Below are 19962 nucleotides of genomic sequence, written 5' to 3'. Positions count from 1 at the left end.
TCCTGAAAAGACGCTTCTGGTGGCCTAACATGGAGCAGGAAGTAAGGTCATTTGTCCTGTCCTGTGAGGTTTGCACCAGAACCAAGAACCCACGACAGCGTCCCCAGGGTCTCCTGCATCCTCTGACCATTCCCCGGCGTCCCTGGTCCCACGTGGCAGTCGACTTCATCACGGGTCTCCCTGAGTCACAAGGTAACATGGTCATTTTGGTCATTGTTGACAGATTCTCCAAGGCCTGCCGCTTCATACCTCTGTGCAAACTCCCCTCTGCTCTTGAAACAGCGAAACTTATATTTAATCATGTCTTCCGAGTCTTTGGTCTTCCACAGGACATCGTCTCAGACCGAGGGCCCCAGTTCTCCTCCCGAGTGTGGCACGGGTTCTGCAAGGTCATCGGAGCCACTGCCAGCCTTTCCTCTGGGTTTCACCCACAGTCCAATGGTCAGACGGAGAGGCTCAACCAGGACCTGGAAACCACCCTGCGAGGCCTGGCTATGGATAACCCGACATCATGGAGCACCTGGCTGCCATGGGCAGAGTACGCCCACAACACCCTGCAGTCATCGGCCACCAAGCTGTCGCCATTCCAGTGCCAATTCGGGTTCCAGCCACCTCTGTTCCCAGACCAGGAGGAGGACGCGGGGGTGCCCTCGGTCAACCAATATGTGAGACGGTGTCGCAAGACCTGGAGCAAGGTCAGGAAGACCCTCATACAGACCTCCAGAACCAACTAGACTCAGGCCAACCGCCACAGAAGACCTGCACACACTTTCCGCCCTGGGCAGCGGGTTTGGCTGTCCACTAAGGACCTTCCGCTGCGGGTGGAGAACCGCAAGCTTGCTCCTCGCTACATTGGCCCCTTCAAGGTGGTGCGCAGGGTGAACCCTGTCTCCTACCGGCTCCAGTTGCCCCGGACTCTGAGGATCAACCCCACTTTCCATGTTTCCCTGTTGCGGCCTGTACTGACGTCTACGTATGCCCCTGCCCCTAGAAACCCCCCACCCCCCCGCATCTTCCAGGGGCAGACTGTGTTCACTGTGCATCGCCTGCTTGACTCCCGCCGGGTCCGCGGCGGGTTGCAATATCTGGTGGACTGGGAGGGCTATGGTCCTGAGGAGCGCTGCTGGGTTCCTGCTCGGGATGTCCTAGATAAAGAACTGTGTCGGGACTTCCATTCGGCCCATCCGGATCGCCCTGGGAACGTCAGGAGACGCTCCTAGAGGGGGGGGTCCTGTTAGGACTTGGACTGTTTTGGCCTCTAGAGGCCGCTGTTATTTCCTTTTCGTGTCTTGTTTATTTTGGCCTCTAGAGGCTGCCACTGTTCCTGTGTTTTGTGTTTTTGTTAATTGCCTGTTAGTCCTAATTATCTTCACCTGTGTCCTTAATTAGTTTGTGTATTTATACCCCTGAGTTCAGTCCTCTTGTCACGGAGTCTTTGTGCTGTTATGTTTATCTCCAGTTTCCTTTGTACTGTGTTTTGTGGATCTTCTGAGCTTTTGCATTTTTGCCTTTTTCTTTTTGAATTATACTCTTTGTTTTTGTTTTTTTTTGTTTTGCCCTGGATTGTATATAGTGTACATAGTATAAATAAACCTTTTGTTACTTTTTCTACTTCTGCCTCACGCCTCTGCATTTGAGTCATTCCCCTGGTGGCCTAGTGGGGGTTTGCTGGATCATCACACCAACGAACCAGGTTCGAATCCCAGCAAAACCCTAACAGCCAAGGAGTCTACATCCCTGTCTCCATCTCCTGGGGTGAGTCTGTCCACTCTTGCCAAGCCTTGTTAGACTCTGGGGCTGCTGGAAACTTTATGGATGTTCACTTCACCCAAAGAATCAATGTCCTTACTGCACCTCTTGAAGTTCCGTTGTCTGTGTCTGCTCTGGATGGCCAAGCTTTAGGTGACGGAAGAGTCACCCAGGTAACTTCTCCAGTCCTTCTCCAGTCCCAAGGTCACAAAGAAGAAATATCCCTGCACCTGATTCAGTCACCAGAGTTCCCAGTGATTCTATGCCTTCCTTGGCTTACCTGCCACAACCCTCGAATAGACTGGGTAACAAGCCAGGTTGTGGAATGGGGCCCTACATGCCATGCCTCTTGTCTGCTCTCTAGTTCTCCTGTGTCTCCTGCCGAGCCCCCTGATCTCACCGAGTTATCTCAAGTTCCCACAGAGTACTGGGATCTGAAGGAGGTTTTTAGCAAGAGTAGGGCCACTGTTCTTCCTCCGCACTGTGCCTATGACTGTGCCATAGACTTGCTCCCCGGGGCTACCCCTCCTCGGGGCAGACTGTTCTCCCTCTCTCAGCCAGAACGCAAGGCCATGGATGAATACATCAAGGATTCCCTGGCCTCTGGATTCATCCAACCCTCCACCTCACCTGCTGGTGCAGGCTTCTTCTTTGTTGGCAAGAAGGATGGGGGGCTGCGACCGTGTATTGACTACAGGGGCCTGAACAAGATCACAGTGCACAACCGTTATCCCCTTGCACTGATGTCCACAGCATTCGACCTGCTCCAAGGTGCTACAGTCTTCACCAAGTTGGATTTACGGAACGCATACCACCTCATCCATATCTGACAGGGAGATGAATGGAAGACTGCCTTTAACACCCCTTCAGGACACTATGAGTACCAAGTGATGCCCTTTGGACTTACCAATGCACCAGCAGTCTTTCAGGCCCTTGTCAATGACATCCTGAGGGATATGATCAACAAATATGCTTTTGTTTACCTCAAAGACATTCTGATATTCTCCAAGACCTTGCATGAACACCGCCACCATGTCCGTCAGGTTCTTCAGAGGCTGCTAAAGAACAATCTGTTTGCAAAGGCCCAGAAATATGAGTTTCATGTCCCCAAGGTCTCCTTTCTGGGCTTTATTGTATGGATGGGACAACTCCAGATGGATCCAGCCAAGACCCTGGCCGTCCGGGACTGGCCCACTCCCAAGTCCGTGAAAGAAGTTCAGCGTTTTTTAGGATTTGCTAACTTCTACCGCAGGTTTGTCAGAAACTTCAGTTCGGTAGCAGCACCCATATCTGACCTCACCAAAAGGACAGGGGGGCCTTTTGTCTGGTCTCCTCAAGCTGAGAAGGCTTTCAAGGACCTCAAGCACCGCTTCTGTACTGCACCCATTCTGGTCCTCCCTGACACATCGCAACCCTTCATTGTTGAGGTGGATGCTTTGGACAGTGGCGTCGGCGCTGTCCTCTCTCAATGCTCGGATGGAAGGCTGCACCCCTGTGCATACTTCTTCCACCGTCTGAGTCCTGCAGAGTCCCATTATGATGTGGGTGATCGAGAACTGCTTGCGGTCAAACTGGCCCTTGAGGAGTGGAGGCACTGGCTGGAGGGAGCTCAACACCCATTCCTGGTTTAGACGGACCACAAAAACCTAGAGTACCTCTGGCAAGCCAAGAGACTCAACCCACGACAGGCTAGATGGGCCTTGTTCTTCAGTCAGTTCGATTTCACGCTGTCGTACCGCCCCGGCTCGAAGAACACCAAACCCGATGCCCTTTCCAGACAGTTCTCTTCCACTAACAGGGAGAGTGAAGTTGGGCCTATTATCCCTGTGTCCCGGATTGTGGCCCCTGTCCACTGGGGTGTTGAAGAGGCTGTCTGACAAGCTCAACGCCAGGACCCCGGTCCTGGAACGGGTCCACCTGGTCTCTTGTACGTTCCACGCCAAGCTTGGGCCAAGGTTCTCCAGTGGGGTCATTCGTCCCCTCACACCACTCACCCGGGGGCCCGGAGGACCCTGGATTTCTTGAAGAGACGCTTCTGGTGGCCAGACATGGAGAAAGAAGTAAGGTCATTCGTCCTGTCCTGTGAAGTGTGCAACAGAAGCAAGAACCCACGGCAGCATCCCCAGGGCCTCCTGCATCCTCTGCCCATTCCTCAGCGTCCCTGGTCTCATGTGGCGGTCGACTTCATCACGGGCCTTCCAGCTTCACAAGGTAACACTATCATTCTAGTTATAGTCGACAGGTTCTCTAAGGCCTGTCGTTTCATACTTCTGTGCAAGCTCCCCTCCACCCTTGAGACTGCCAAACTAATATTCACTCATGTCTTCTGAGTCTTCGGACTCCCACAGGACATCGTCTCCGACCGGGGGCCCCAGTTCTCCTCCCGAGTGTGGCGGGGGTTCTGCAAGCTGATTGGGGCCACTGCCAGCCTCTCCTCTGGGTTCCATCCCCAGTCAAATGGCCAGACTGAGAGGCTCAACCAGGACCTGGAAACCACCCTGCGAGGCCTGGCTATGGACAACCCGACATCATGGAGCACCTGGTTGCCATGGACGGACTACGCCCATAACACCCTTCAGTCATCGGCCACCAGGTTATCTCCATTCCAATGCCAATTTGGGTTCCAGCCACCTTTGTTTTTGGAACAGGAGGAGGACACTGGGGTGCCCTCAGTTAATCAGTTCCTGAGACGGTGTCGTAAGACCTGGAACAAGGTCCGGAGGACTCTCATTTGCACTTCCAGGGCCAACCAGACTCAGGCCAACCACCATAGACGGCCCGCCCACAGTTTTCGCCCTGGGCAGCGGGATTGGTTGTTCGCTAAAGACCTTCCTCTACAGGTGGAGAACCGCAAACTTTCCCCTCGTTACGTTGGCCCCTTCAAAGTAGTGCGCAGAGTGAACCCAGTTGCCTACCGACTCCAGTTGCCCCGGTCTCTAAGAATCAATCCCACATTCCACGTGTCCCTGTTGCGGCCTGTACTGTCGTCCCCTTATGCCCCTGCCCCTAGGAATCCTCTGCCTCCCCGCATCCTCCATGGACAGACTGTGTTCACTGTGCACTGCCTGCTGGACTCCCACCAGGTCCGTAGCGGTCTCCAGTACCTAGTTGACTGGGAGGGCTATGGCCCTGAGCGCTGTTGGGTCCCTGCTCAGGACGTTTTCAACAAAGGACTTTGTCGGGACTTCCATTTGGCCCATCCTGATCACCCTGGGAACGTCAGGAGACGCTCCTTGGGGGGGGGGTCCTGTTAGGCTTGGGACTATCTTGGCCTCTAGAGGCTGCTATTGTATCTTTTACTTGTTATGTTTCTTTTGACAGCTAGGGGGTTTGTGTTTATTTTGACAGCCATGTGCTTCTCTGTTTTGTTAGTCATGTGCCTTGTTAACTGTCCTGCCCTTTCTTAATTGCCAATTTTGTCCTGGTCATGTGTTCAATTACCTTGGGTATTTATACTACCCCAGTTTGTGTGTCTAGTCACTGAGTCTTTTGTGCTGTGCATTACTAGTCACCTTTGTTCTGTGTACCTTGCCTGTCTACTTGTGCTTTTGGATCTCTACTCTCTTAGGACTTTTGGACTGTTTTTGTTTACATGGACCCTTGCCGTTTTTGTATCATCTGAGCATTTGGATTTTTGCTTTCTTTGCCTTGGTTTTTGGATTTCTGGACTTTTGAACTTTTGGATGTTTTTGTATCTCCTGTGTGATGGGTTTTTCTTTTGTGGATTTTTGCTTTTTTGCAAACTTTGGATTTTCTGGACTTCTGGACTTTGGCAAATAAACTGTTTGAAATCTAACTTTCGTCTCACTCCTGTGCATTTAAGTCATTCCCTTGGTGGCCTAGTGGGGGTTTGCTGTGTTACTACACAAGCGACCCAGGTTCGATTCCTAGCCCAACCTATTTATATTAAATATTAAATATTAACATATTTATAATCTGGTGTTGCCCAGATGAGGACGGGTTCCGTTTTGAGACTAGTTTCTCTCAAGGCCTTTTCCTCACATTGTCTCAGGGTTTTTTTGTTTGTTTGGTTGTTTTTTTTTTGTTTTTCTTGTCACTGATGCCACTTGCCCACTATGGATCTAAATCTACAAAATTTCTGTAAACTTGTTTTGTGACAATGTCTATTATTAACAGTGTTACACAGTTAAAATAGAGTTGATTTGAGCTTACCATTGCCCAAGGTCCATTAGCGAGCTTTACGTTTTCAGTAAACAGCCGAATGTAGACTTTAAGGGTTTCATCGCCATAGTCATAGCGAGTACCAAACAAAACCAGGTAGATGATATTTGATGCTGCATCATGGAACAGAGTCTGAGGATACATGGAGCTTCCTACAAATAGACAAGCTTTGTTGATGTGTTTTTACTTGCTTTGTAAAAGACTTTTTATTGGGCAGCTATAATCAACAGAAACATGATTAATAAAGTAACATGTTGATACCAGCATGCTTGTCCAATTTTGCAACAACGTGTTCAATTTCTCCAAGAATCCTCTTCTCCATAGACTGTTTCCCCAAGCCAAAGTTCCTTAAGGTCATGAGAGCAAAGCGCCGATGCTCCTTCCATTGAAGACCATAATCAGCTATTACGACTCCTGTTTAATTTTACTCATATTAGTAACACACATTAGTATTGCACTAACAATACATTTGCAAAATAAATTTAATACAGTCTGGTGATGAGGGATGAGTAATTGTTTGTCACAGAGCTCACCTTTTCCTTCAGTTACGTCCTTAACCATGGAGTCTGGGCGTCCTGAAAAGTCTGCAGATTTGGTCACCAGAGCTTCTTTTATGGCTTTTAAACCATGAAGAACAACAGCTGGTTTTGTCCCAATATACAGACTGTAAATGTTTCCATATTGCTCAGCCAACTAAACATGCAATATTCAACAAATATTATTTCAGCAAAACATACACACATTGCAAATGTGTCATGAGGTAACATGCCTGCTGTTCTGTCATAAGCTGGCTTATATTGTGAGATTTTCAACACAATTTTGTTGTCATAGACAAAACTTCGTAAACCAATTTGATTGTGACAAAAGATGGCCAACGACAAAGTTCTGGCAGTGTTATAAATTCAAACCTCAGAGTGAAATTGCTGCTACAAAACTCATCTGACAACCACCAGTAGGGGGACCCCACTAGCAGACACTGTTGGGTGACTGCACCCTTAGGTGCCCACATGGCTATTTAAAAAAAAAAAAAAAGCAAGCACACCTTTTAGGGTGCCCCTATGGTAGATAACAACTATTTTCTGCACAAGTCTGGATCAAACTGAACATCATAATTTTCTTTAATCATAGATGTATCATCTATCATCTCTGTACAAAAGACCCAAACATGTTTTTAACTCAGATCTTTACAGAGGATTATTAATGTTAAGGGTGTCACATCTATGCCAGAAACCACACCAAACTCCACTTAACAGAACACACTGCAGCCTATAAAAATGGCAACAACAGATTACAACACCCACACACCTTCACATTCACAGTGACCGGATTTTTAACCATGCACACCTGTTCATGCCTTCACATAATCACAGCTCACAATATATAGGACTCTCACTACACACAATTCTGAAGTAAACACTCTGTGTTATTGCCAGACTTTACCAAGACTTGACTGTTAATATTTCAGTACTCTGGTAAGACTTGACTTTGGTTGTTTCCTGGTTTTTGTGCTTTCATCTTGCCCTTAATGTATAAATTACAGATCAAAAAATTTCAACCAAGGTGATTTTTTTTTACCTGGGTTAAAACACCATCTCCTTTGTGAAAGCTGGACAACTTCCTGGGAAACCATCTACAACCCCGATTCCAAAAAAGTTGGGACAAAGTACAAATTGTAAATAAAAACGGAATGCAATGATGTGGAAGTTTCAAAATTCCATATTTTATTCAGAATAGAACATAGATGACATATCAAATGTTTAAACTGAGAAAATGTATCATTTAAAGAGAAAAATTAGGTGATTTTAAATTTCATGACAACAACACATCTCAAAAAAGTTGGGACAAGGCCATGTTTACCACTGTGAGACATCCCCTTTTCTCTTTACAACAGTCTGTAAACGTCTGGGGACTGAGGAGACAAGTTGCTCAAGTTTAGGGATAGGAATGTTAACCCATTCTTGTCTAATGTAGGATTCTAGTTGCTCAACTATCTTAGGTCTTTTTTGTCATATCTTCCGTTTTATGATGCGCCAAATGTTTTCTATGGGTGAAATATCTGGACTGCAGGCTGGCCAGTTCAGTACCCAGACCCTTCTTCTACACAGCCATGATGCTGTAATTGATACAGTATGTGGTTTGGCATTGTCATGTTGGAAAATGCAAGGTCTTCCCTGAAAGAGACGTCATCTGGATGGGAGCACATGTTGCTCTAGAACCTGGATATACCTTTCAGCATTGATGGTGTCTTTCCAGATGTGTAAGCTGCCCATGCCACACGCACTAATGCAACCCCATGCCATCAGAGATGCAGGCTTCTGAACTGAGCGCTGATAGCAACTTGGGTCGTCCTTCTCCTCTTTAGTCCGAATGACATGGCGTCCCTGATTTCCATAAAGAACTTCAAACTTTGATTCATCTGACCACAGAACAGTTTTCCACTTTGCCACAGTCCATTTTAAATGAGCCTTGGCCCAGAGAAGACGTCTGCGCTTCTGGATCATGTTTAGATACGGCTTCTTCATTGAACTATAGAGTTTTAGCTGGCAACGGCGGATGGCACGGTGAATTGTGTTCACAGATAATGTTCTCTGGAAATATTCCTGAGCCCATTTTGTGATTTCCAATACAGAAGCATGCCTATATGTGATGCAGTGCCGTCTAAGGGCCCGAAGATCACGGGCACCCAGTATGGTTTTCCAGCCTTCACCCTTACGCACAGAGATTCTTCCAGATTCTCTCAATCTTTTGATGATATTATGCACTGTAGGTGATGATATGTTCAAACTCTTTGCAATTTTACACTGTTGAACTCCTTTCTGATATTGCTCCACTATTTGTCGGCGCAGAATTAGGGGGATTAGTGATCCTCTTCCCATCTTTACTTCTGAGAGCCGCTGCCACTCCAAGATGCTCTTTTTATACCCAGTCATGTTAATGACCTATTGCCAATTGACCTAATGAGTTGCAATTTGGTCCTCCAGCTGTTCCTTTTTTGTACCTTTAACTTTTCCAGCCTCTTATTGCCCCTGTCCCAACTTTTTTGAGATGTGTTGCTGTCAAGAAATTTCAAATGAGCCAATATTTGGCATGAAATTTCAAAATGTCTCACTTTCAACATTTGATATGTTGTCTTTGTTTTATTGTGAATACAATATCAGTTTTTGAGATTTGTAAATTATTGCATTTCGTTTTTATTTACAATTTGTACTTTGTCCCAACATTTTTGGAATCAGGGTTGTAAAAGGATGGAGTCAGCCCTCCTGGATACTGCCCGGGACTGGAAAAATGCAGGTTGGCCGAGGCCAAAGTCTCATCTTTCAGCCAGAAATAATCATAACTAACCACAGGCCGGATATGATCCTATGGTCAACCTCACAGAAGTCCCTATACATTCTGGAGTTAACTGTGCCATGGGAGGCTGCGGTTGATGAAGTATATGAACATAAGATACTGAAATATGCTGGCCTAGCAGCAGAGGCAGAACAATGAGGCTGGCAGACCAAGGTCCTCCTGGTAGAGGTCGGCTGTAGAGGGTTTATAGTCACCTCAACATCTAAGCTTCTGAAGAGGGTGGGAGTTTAAGGCCAGGCCCTCAGACAAGCAGTCAGGTCATTGTCAGAGGCTGCAGAATAAAGTAGCAGTTGGATCTGCCTAAAAAGAAAGGATCCCATCTGGGCTGCAAAATGACCAGCAAGAGGGAAGAAAGTGGAGGGGAGCACACCTGGAACACTGGGTGTTGCTGTTGAGCCTTCTGGAGGTGTCGTGTGCCAATCAGTGAAACATCAGTGAAGGAGGGTGCCCACCTGATGACCCCAGGGAAGTGATTAGCCCCTTCTCCACTCAAGATTCCAGAGTGCTGAGTTATCTGAGGGATTGAAACATCAAGTCTTATGAGCTCAACTAACAAGCTGGAGAATTCCAGTCACTGCTATGAAAGTGCAGCTGACAACAAGGGAAAGACCATGTGACAGCATGGAAAGACAGCTGACATGAGGGAAAGATCCCAACAGGGCTGTCATGGAATAGCTATCCATGATGGCAGGCTCCGTCACTCCGATAAGTGAATAGGAGTCACCCCCCATGGCTACAAAAATTCAAAAGAAGAAGAGTCTGCAAAAAGCGGTGGCACAAGATGACTCATTGACTGACAACCCAGTAACCGACTCTGCTATGAATACAGCTTTTTAATTATATGAATTATTGGTATGGCATCATCAGCTGCAGGACAAGAGCTCTGAATATGTAGCTGTGACTGGTCCAAGGTAACATCCATGAAAGGCCTCAAAATACACCAAGGGCGGATGAAGCGTGTGAAGGAGGTGAGGTCGGGACCTCGCATAGACCATTATCTCTTGAGAGAAAAGTCAAGTAAGTCGAGTGAGGCTCAGTGTCAGGATGCAACCCACAGTCCACCGAGCATCAGTATCCCAACATCAGAAGAGAATAATTCAAGCACACGATTTGAGAATCTAGAACCCAGCCAGATGCAGCCTGCTTTGGAGAACAACATTCAAGGTCACAGACCTCAAGTGAAGTGGCCAAAGTCCAGCAGCAAGAAAGAGTGGACAACAATCGACACAGACCTGACAAAGATCATGCACAGTCTCCAAGGCGCAGCGGAGAAGAAACTGGAGAAAATGGGCAAACTGATCTACTCTTATGGTGCAGACAGGTTTGGAATCAAACAGCTAGGGAAGAAAGCCATAACAACAACCCCTTCTAAGTCCAGAAGGCAGTAGGAAATCAAGTGCCTTATCAAGAAGAGAAGGGAGTTGAGAAAATGCTGGAGGAAATACTCACTGGAGGAGAGGGAGGGCATCAATGTCCTGCAAGCAGACCTAAAGAAGCACTTGGGAAGGTTGTGGAGAGAAGAAAATCTAAGAATCTGACGCAAGAAGAAGGAGAGGATAAGAACATCCTTTTAAAAGGATCCCTTCAGATTTGTAAAGGGACTCTTGGCAAAAGAAAAGAGTGGGTCACTTAAGGTGCCAAAGAGGGAGCTGGAGGATCACCTGAAAGCAACGCACAGACAACCAAAGATGGGAGAAAAGGGAATTACCTCTAGACATGCCACCCATGCCTCGACCAGAACATCAGTTGGATGACAGCCCCCCCCCAAGATGGAGCGAGGTCGAAAAAGCTGTGGCAGATTCAGCTCCAGGGGCAAACAGAGTCCCATACCGGCTGTATAAAAATGTTCCAAATGTTCTACAGTTCCTGTGGAGGCAAATGAAGGTGGTTTGGAAGAAAGGAACCATCTCAAAAGCATGGTGAATAGCTGGAGGAGTGGTAATCCAAAACCTCAACATCTAAGCTCCTGAAGAGGATGGGAGTTTGAGACCAGGCCCTCAGACAAGCTGCAAGGTCACTGTCAGAGGCTGCAGAATGAAGTAGCAGCTGGATCTGCCTAAAAAGAAAGGATCCCATGTGGGCTGCGAAATGACCAGCAAGAGGGGTGAAAGCGGAGGGGAGCACACCTGGGATGGGTGTCACTGTTGAGCCTTCTGGAGGTGTCATGGGCCTATCAATGAAATATCAATGAAGAAGGTGCCCACCTGATGACCCCAAGGATGTGATTAGCCCCTTTTCCACTCAAGAATTCAGAGTGCTGATTTATCTGAGGGGTTGAAACATCAAGTCCTATGAGCTCACCTTTAACTGAGTTCATAATTTCCAACCTACGTAAAATTTTGGATTATCTAAGATAACTTAAAAGAGATTTTCAATCATTTCTTTTGCCTCTCTTTCTTCCATCCATTTCCTCTCTTTCTACACCTACCAAGTATTTCCTCTTATCTGTCTGTCTACCTATTCAGCATTTTTTTACATATATTTTTTCATACTTAAAGGTAGACTGCCTTTCAGATTTTTCAAGTGGAGGTCATAAAAAGAATTTTCCCTGACACCCAATTATTTTTGTTTAGTGGACCAAAAGCTACTGAATTCGAATCACAGACATCCAATTTTATTAGTTTTTTTTAAATAGAACAATGAATGAATTTGAAGCCATGTGGCCCTAAATTCTCCACTATTATTTCTTGCTTCACCATGACCAGGGCTTTGAACCGGTTCAAGGAATGAAAATGAAAACCGGGAACTTTTTCTATTTCACATGGAACAGAAACGAAACCAGAAACTTTATTATTTTTTATGTTCCGGAACAGAAACGCTTATTAAAAATAATGGTAACCGGTTAATACTGGTTTTTATTTCGTTCCTCAAAGTTTCCGTAGCCTACAAATAAAAAAGTCATTCTTCTCCTGCGCAAGTTTCTATGACCCACTGGGGTTCACTTTCTGTGTGACGTTCACTGACTGAATGGAGAGAGCGGGAGGGTGGACTACTATCACGTCTCCACATCTTAAATAAGAGGTAAATATTGCAGTCTATCGTTATTCAAAAACGTCAATTTCAAACATGATATCAATATATTTGTCCACGTTAATGAGAGGCTCGCGAACATTAAATGACGTTAACCTCTGTTAGCCTATCAATGCATAGGGCCTGATTAGCCTTTGGTAACACACTAAACGAATTATCTTTCATTTTTGGCACTTTTTCTGTTTGTGTAGACGGGAAGACATACTGAGAATCCAAATCGCCAACATTTGAAATAATAATTGTTCTGAATTATTTCTTGTCTTATTTAATGAAGGTTGTAATAGAATTAGCCTACATTTGGCTTAAGCTGGATGAGACAGAGACATAATTTTATAGCCATTTTTTAAACAGCTGACAGGGAACGTTATTAACTGTTCCAGGAACGAAATTTTTTTGTTCTAACCGGTTCGGGAACGTCTATTTAATGGTGGAACCCAAAACTAGAAACGTTAAAATTCTGTTTCTGTTCGGAACGAACCAATAGGAAAAAAATTCTGGTTCAAATCCCTGACCATGACCCAATACAAGAAACTACATCATGCATCACGTGGTGGGCTTTCCCCGTTCACACAAGGCATTGTGGGATACAAATTTGAAACGGGAGAGAAAAATGGAGGACGTGAATGAAATGTGAAAGACTGGCTACAGTAATGAAAAGCAAGAAGAAAAGACATTATGTTGTGAAGGAAAGGAAACGCAGGACCAAACTAATAAATATCGGCAGTCAGAGAGCACCTCGGTGTGATCAGCTGTTCGTTTAGTGACAGAATGATGTAACTGTCAGTGCACGGTCAAGGTAAACCTGTAGATGGCAGTAATGCAACACTGTGGATGCCAGCTGCCGTAAAACACAAAAGAAGAAGAAGGTGAACCTGCACAAGTGCACATGGACTTTCTCTGTTTGCTTGACTGCCTGAAGTGAGTGATTTCATACACATTATTTGCTAGGGAATGCCCTCAAATTAAATAACTTCCCAGCCACAGAATGGCCTGATATTTTGTGAGATATTACAGAAATAAACATATATCACAATGATCAAATTTCACAAAATCAAAAAGCTATCTAGCTGATTCAAAATCAGAACCTTCTGATCATTTACCTAACACCTTAACCACTAGACCAGCAACAACTGTGATGGACAGTGTGATATATATTTTGAATTTATTAATGAGTCCAGTCTTATTACATCATCAAGTAGTTTAAAATGCAAAGTCTTCTTAAATCCTAACCCAAGATAGAGTAAGTCTCCCTCATACAAGGAGCAAAATATGCACTTAATTAAAAATTCTAACCTAGGTTCAACAATTCCACCTGACCTACAATTCTGACCTGTAACATATACCTCTGTTAGTTCATCATCATGTGATCCTTTCCTTATATTGACCTTGCCATTCATTAATGTTTTGGATTTGTCTGTTTTTAATCTTAATTTAAACACACACACACACACACACACACACACACACACAATCATGCATCTGTAACAGATTGTTCTCCAAATAAAATAATGTTACATAATTATGTAATGATATAAAAATGATTAGAAAAGAAAATAATTATTAGAAGGTGTGGCTGCGGGGGCATGGTCAAGCATCTGTGAATGGAGAGCAAGGCCAGAGGAGGGGAGTAGCAAAATTGATCACACCTGAGTTTGTGTTACATTACATGGCATTTAGCAGATGGTCCTATCCAGAGCGACATATAATGAGTACAAAAGCCAGGTACTTGAAGTGCTGAACTTGTAGACAAGAAATTTCTCGTGCCAACTGTACAAATGACAGCAATACCTCATGTAATATGCTGTTGAAATACCAATACTCAAGCAGCCAAGGAAACAAACCAACCATATAAAGTATAACTAAATAGAGAACTCAAAAACAGCTAACCCCAGGCTAGACCATACACAGCCTGGGTTGGTCTAGACCAAAGCGCAGTTAAACAGCGGACAGGGAAGAAGGGGAGAGGTGCAGCCTGAAGAGGTGAGTCTTCAGTCTGCGTTTGAAGGTGGTCAGGAAGTCGGCAGTTTTGACCTCAATGGGAAGGTCATTCCACCAACAGGGAACCAGGACAGACAGCAGTCTTGAGCAGGCTGGGCAGGAGCGGAGAGGAGAGGCCAGGTGACCAGTAGTAGTGGAGCATAGGGATCTAGTTGGCATGTAGGGTCGGATCAGTCTCAGGAGGTATGCTGGCCCTAACCCCTTGAGAGCCTGGTAAGCAGGGGTGCAGATAGGATTTTAGAACTGGGGGGACCAAGCTGTCAGCATTTCAACTGTACCTCAATTAGGCTAGTACTTAATTACTTTAACTTAAGCTTTGTATTTAATTACTTTAACTTTAACCTTAACTGGTGCTCGATTAGTTATTTTGTGTCATTTGGGCCAGTGGTTTGCAATAAAAACAATAAAAATTCGATACTTATTTGAAACTATGGTGCAACAATGACTGTCAAAGGCTTACCTGATCAACAATACCCATACATGATAGATATTTCATTTGTCTAGTGTGCCAATCAATTATCACACAAAACCTCATGCCTTCTGCAAAATATGTTTTATTTAAACATTTCACCATACTAATTCTTTGAGAAAACAGAAAAAGCCCTATGAACAAAAAAATAAAATACAATTGAAATTATTTGTTTCCCCCTTAGCGTGCCTTGCAAACACTTTAACAGCACTTTTACATAAAATAAAATAGTAGCCTAAAAAAGTAGTCTACATGACAGTTTTAAATTAATTCCATCCAGTGCAAATTTTACAACAAATTTACTGCCCAGAAACAGATTAGCTTATGTAAAGGACCCAAAAACCTCTCTCCTCCTTTCATTTCCCTACTGCTGGCCACTGCCACTCAGATGAAGCACGATCTTCATTGTTTGTAGGCTTATTTCTTGCCACATATGGGAAATGAAAGTTGACACGTTATCTTTATGCACACACATTCCCTCAAAATGTTACTTGTTTTAACACTGTCTTGTATTTGTTGAGTTCCAATTATTCCCGCTTAGCGGGCTGGGCGACCTGAAGCTGCGCCCTAACTTTCCTGCCTGCCTGTTGTGTGTGGGAGCAGCAGCCAGCCAGCAGCCCTGGATGTCTCTTTGCATTCTTTGCCTCACTTTCCAGCAACGTTGACTAACAAAACGGCGCATCACTTGCTGGAATTATGTCAGGAAGAGCTAAATTAATCTGCGTGAAACCTGCCTTAACACATTGACGTTGACAGCTAATTTTAACATTAGCATAATATGGATACACATACACTAAAGAAGATCATTTTACATTACCATAGCCTGTTAGCTGCTCCCCATTACAAACGAACATGGCTCTGACACATTATGGGAACTGTATACGGTCAACAGACAACATGTAAGGGATTGGATAGCCTACTTACACTGTACATGATTTGGTTTTTGAAAAAACACTGTAATAGCTTTGTTTTTTCGTTGGCTTCATAGTTCACACGCAGTTGTTAGGCTACTACTGAGAATAGGCATAATCATTAAAGTCAGTCAGTCAGATAGATTAGTGGTCACTATGGTTACCGCTATCACTGTCACAGGCGCCAATGAGGCACCTCCTTCAGGACCCCTGAACCAGAGACGGTTGATGCCTAACTAATTTGACATACTATGTCAGAGTGAGAGCTCGACTCTGGTCTGTATATAATACAACATGCAATGTAACGAACATTTGCACCTCTCGCTCCGCTTTTACTCTCTCTACCATGAACAATAACACAAGATGTGGGGTTTTTTTTGCCCTGTAAAAGTGTGGGGGGGGGCAGATTGATGTCCCCATGACTCTGGGGGGGACACATCCCCCCCCAAGGGTCCCAACTGCACCCCTGCTAGTAAGCTAGCACCAATGTCTTAAATTTGATGTGAGTTGTGACAGGTAGCTAGTGCAGTTCAACAAGCAGAGGGGTGACATGGGAGGGCTGACATCAGTGTTAGACTGATGAGTGGGAGTGGCCCCTCCCCCTCTCTGCTCCTGCCCAGCCTGCTCAGGACTGCTGTCTGTCCTGGTTCCCCGTTGGTGGAATGACCTTCCCACTGAGGTAAGAACTGCCAACTCCCTGACTACCTTCATGCACAGACTGAAGACTCACCTCTTCAGGCTGCACCTCTCCCCCACTTCCCTGCCCACCTTGTAATTGTGTATCAGTCTCGACCAATCCAGGCTGTGTACTGTCAAGCCTCAGGTTAGCTATTTTAGTTTTTTTTTCTCTTTGTCAGTTGATTTGTATGGTTGATTTTGTTTCCTTGGATGTTTGTTGAGTATTTGTACTTCAACAGAATATTATACTAAGTGTTATTCAGTCACTTGTTCAGTTGGCACTAGAACTTTCTTGTCTAGAAGTTCAGCACTTCTTGTATCTGACTTTTGCACTTGTTGTGCATTGCCCTGGATAGGACCGTCTGCTAAATGTCATGTAATGTAATGTGTGGCTGTTTGTCTCCTCTTTTTCAGTGATGACGGGAGAGGAGAGGGAGAGTTGATGAGCAGAGAAGTGTGTATGTGCATCTCAGTCTGTTTTGTGTGCATAAGCTGAAAAGCAAAATAAGAAAAATAAAATGTCAACTAAAGTATCCTGCCTGTCCCAACTACAAACCATTCATTAACTGCTTACACAAATGATCACATTTTTAACAGATAATATGAAATTGTACCTTCTCAAAGTCTTTCAGAGGATTTTTGATGTTAAAATGAAACAAGTTCCCGAATATAGGAATAGGTCGTGGTCCAGGAGGGAAGTTCGTGGGTCTCTGGATCCTGATGAAGAGGAAGAGGAGGCAGACACAAACAACAGCCAGGATCCAGGAACCCAGCATGATGACTGCTGTACTGCTGCTCTATACTCTACAAACCTCTGGAATGACAGGTCCTCATAGCAAAGAGAGTTTGTTAATCATTTACAGAACAAGGCAGCATGGTGGTGTAGTGGTTAGCACTGTTGCCTCACAGCAAGAAGGTTCTGGGTTTGACCCCAGTGGCCGATGGGGGCCTTTCTGTGTGGAGTTTGCAGATTAGATTAGATTAGATTCAATTTTGTCATTGCACATGTCACAGGTACAAGGCAACGAAAAGCAGATTGCATCTAACCAGAAGTGCATAGCAGTAAATTACATAAGTGTAATATACATAAATATAAATGTACAGGAATTACAGGGTATGGAATGGTATAATGATATGATAGATATTTACAGTATGTTCAAAATGTGCAATATGAATGAACTATAGTGCAATAGTATGATATATAGATATTTGCAGTATATACAAAACATGGTATGAATAAACAGTAGTGCAAATAGTGATAGTGCAGTGAAGTCAGTTAAAGTCAGTTCAGCTTGTTCGGGGGGGTGTTGATGAGTATGTGTGTGTGGAGGGGGGGACCGTGGTGGGGCGGAGTTCAGCAGTGAGACAGCTGAAGGAAAAAAACTGTTTCTGAACCTGGTGGTTTTGGTCCAAAGGCTCCTGTAGCACCTTCCAGAGGGCAGGAGAGTGAATAGTTTGTGTGCTGGATGGCAAGAGTCTTTATTGATGTTTATGGCTCTCCTGAGACATCGCTTCCTGTAGACATCCTCAATAGCAGGAAGTGAGGCTCCCATGACATGCTGGGTGATTTTCACCACCCTCTGCAGTGCCTTCCGGTCCGAGACAGAGCAGTTCCCATACCAGACTGTAATACAGTTGGTTAGGATGCTCTCGATGGTACAGCGGTAGAAGTTCACCAGGATGTCTGAAGAGAGGTGTTTTTTCTTCAGAGTCCTCAAGAAAAAGAGATGCTGGTGAGCCTTCTTGACCAAGTTGGTGCAGTTGGTTGTCCAGGTGAGGTCCTGCGAGATGTGGATCCCCAGGAATTTGAAGCTGGTCACACGGTCCACTGCTGCACCATTGATGTGGATGGGTGTGTGTGTCAGCATTCCTCCTGAAGTCCACGATGAGCTCCTTGGTCTTATTGGTGTTGAGCAGCAGGTTGTTCTCACTGCACCACACAGCCAGGTGGTCCACCTCCTCCCTGTAGGCTGACTCATCGTTGTCCTTGATGAGGCCTATCACTGTGGTGTCATCCGCAAACTTGATGATGGTGTTAGTGTAATGTACAGGTCTGCAGTCATGAGTAAAAAGGGAGTAGAGGAATGGGCTCATCACACAGCCTTGTGGTACGCCGGTGTTTAGGATGAGGGTGGAGGAGCAGTGATGGTCTAAACCAGGGGTCATCAAACTACGGCCCGCGGGCCGACTCCGGCCCGCCACCCCTCTTTGACCGGCCCCTCAGCCCCTCTGCCCCCCACCACTTGAACCGGCCCTATGAGGCAATCCCCAAAAGTGGTCATGGCCTATTTTTTTAAATTGCTTTTTGGCAAATAATAACATGTCTGCGTCTTGTATTTTGTTGATTTTATAAATTAAAATTGATATTTAGTTATAAAATGAACTCTTCATATTTTCCGAATTTTCGTCATATGCTCGTGCTCAAGCAGTGAGAGGCAGCGCACGCGCAGAGAACTGTCAGTGTTCAGGACAGCAAAATGGCTAGCGGTCAGCGAAAAGCTAACAGAGAGTGCAGAGTTTTTAAAGAACAGTGGACCACCGATTATTTTTTTCGTTCAGTGTAAGGACCGTGCAGTTTGTCTTGTATGTAAAGAAAGTGTGTCGGTTTTCAAAGAATATAATCTGCGTCGTCACTCCGAAACCCACCACAAAGAGTATGCTAGTTTGCAAGGGCAAACAAGAGAAGACAGGATTCGGAGGATGAAATGCGGACTGGCTGCACAACAGAATGTATTCCTTCGCCAAACCCAGATCAACCAGGCTGCTGTCTGAGCTAGCTATAAGGTAGCTCACCTACTAGCTACCCATGGAAAGCCGTTTACTGATGGGGACTTTGTTAAAGTATTCATGCTTGCTGTGGCCGAGGAGGTGTGTCCCGACGAGAAGTACAAATCAACAAGTACAAATCCAGCTCACCTACATATACTACTGATTTTGATTCCCATTATTCTGTATTATGCTTTAGTTTTGACCTGTAAATGGCCTACTGCTCATTTCATTTTCACCTTGACCTAAAAAATGTTTACTGAACATGCTCAAATGGATAGGCATAAGAGCTGGCTAGTTGATCTATTGCTCATATTATTATAATTTCACTGTTTTTTAAAATGTTTTTATTTTCTAGGCCTATTTATTTGACCTTTATTAAGTGCTGCACACAATTATTATTAATATTATTAATAATATCAACAATATCAACAGGCCTACCTACAATTTATAATTTTCCACTCACCTTTGCCAGTGTCAATCACCTCAATTAGGCAGATGTTTCTTACCTTGACAGCTTTGATGTTATTTTTATTAGAAAATAAATAAATGGAATATCTGTGGTATTTCAAAATAAAACAAAGTGTGAAGACTCGATTACTACTTTTGCAAACCACTAGTAAAGATAAACAAATATGTGCCAGGAATCAAGTGTTGATATAGTAGTGGGGATGGCTGTGCCAGGCTAGTAATCTCTACTACTCAATGAGGCCTGCTGGTGGTCATATTTGTCTGGGTCATACAATTCTATGTTATATAGCTGACCTGACCCCGGCCCCCCATCACAGTCAGGAACGACAGTGTGGCTCCCAGAGAAAAAAGTTTGGT

The 19962-nt window shown here is 44.8% G+C and overlaps 1 protein-coding gene across 1 annotated transcript in view; it reads right to left on the bottom strand.

Annotated features, from left to right (window-relative positions):
* The window catches only part of LOC132890283 (cytochrome P450 2D3-like), a 61964-nt gene extending 44820 nt beyond the window's left edge, over window positions 1-17144 (bottom strand). Inside the window, exons 1-4 of the mRNA XM_060927097.1 lie at window positions 16983-17144; window positions 6465-6624; window positions 6193-6345; window positions 5923-6083 (exon numbers count right to left, since the gene is read on the bottom strand). Coding sequence (XP_060783080.1) covers window positions 5923-6083; window positions 6193-6345; window positions 6465-6624; window positions 16983-17144 — 636 coding nt within the window. The remainder of the gene's footprint in view (window positions 1-5922; window positions 6084-6192; window positions 6346-6464; window positions 6625-16982) is intronic.
* Between the last annotated feature and the right edge of the window lie 2818 nt (window positions 17145-19962).

Source organism: Neoarius graeffei, chromosome 8 (genome assembly GCF_027579695.1).
Source record: "Neoarius graeffei isolate fNeoGra1 chromosome 8, fNeoGra1.pri, whole genome shotgun sequence".
NCBI classification, from domain to species: Eukaryota; Metazoa; Chordata; class Actinopteri; order Siluriformes; family Ariidae; genus Neoarius; species Neoarius graeffei.
The sequence above is the reverse complement of the archived record's forward strand: the minus strand, read 5'-3'. Positions and strand labels throughout refer to the sequence as shown.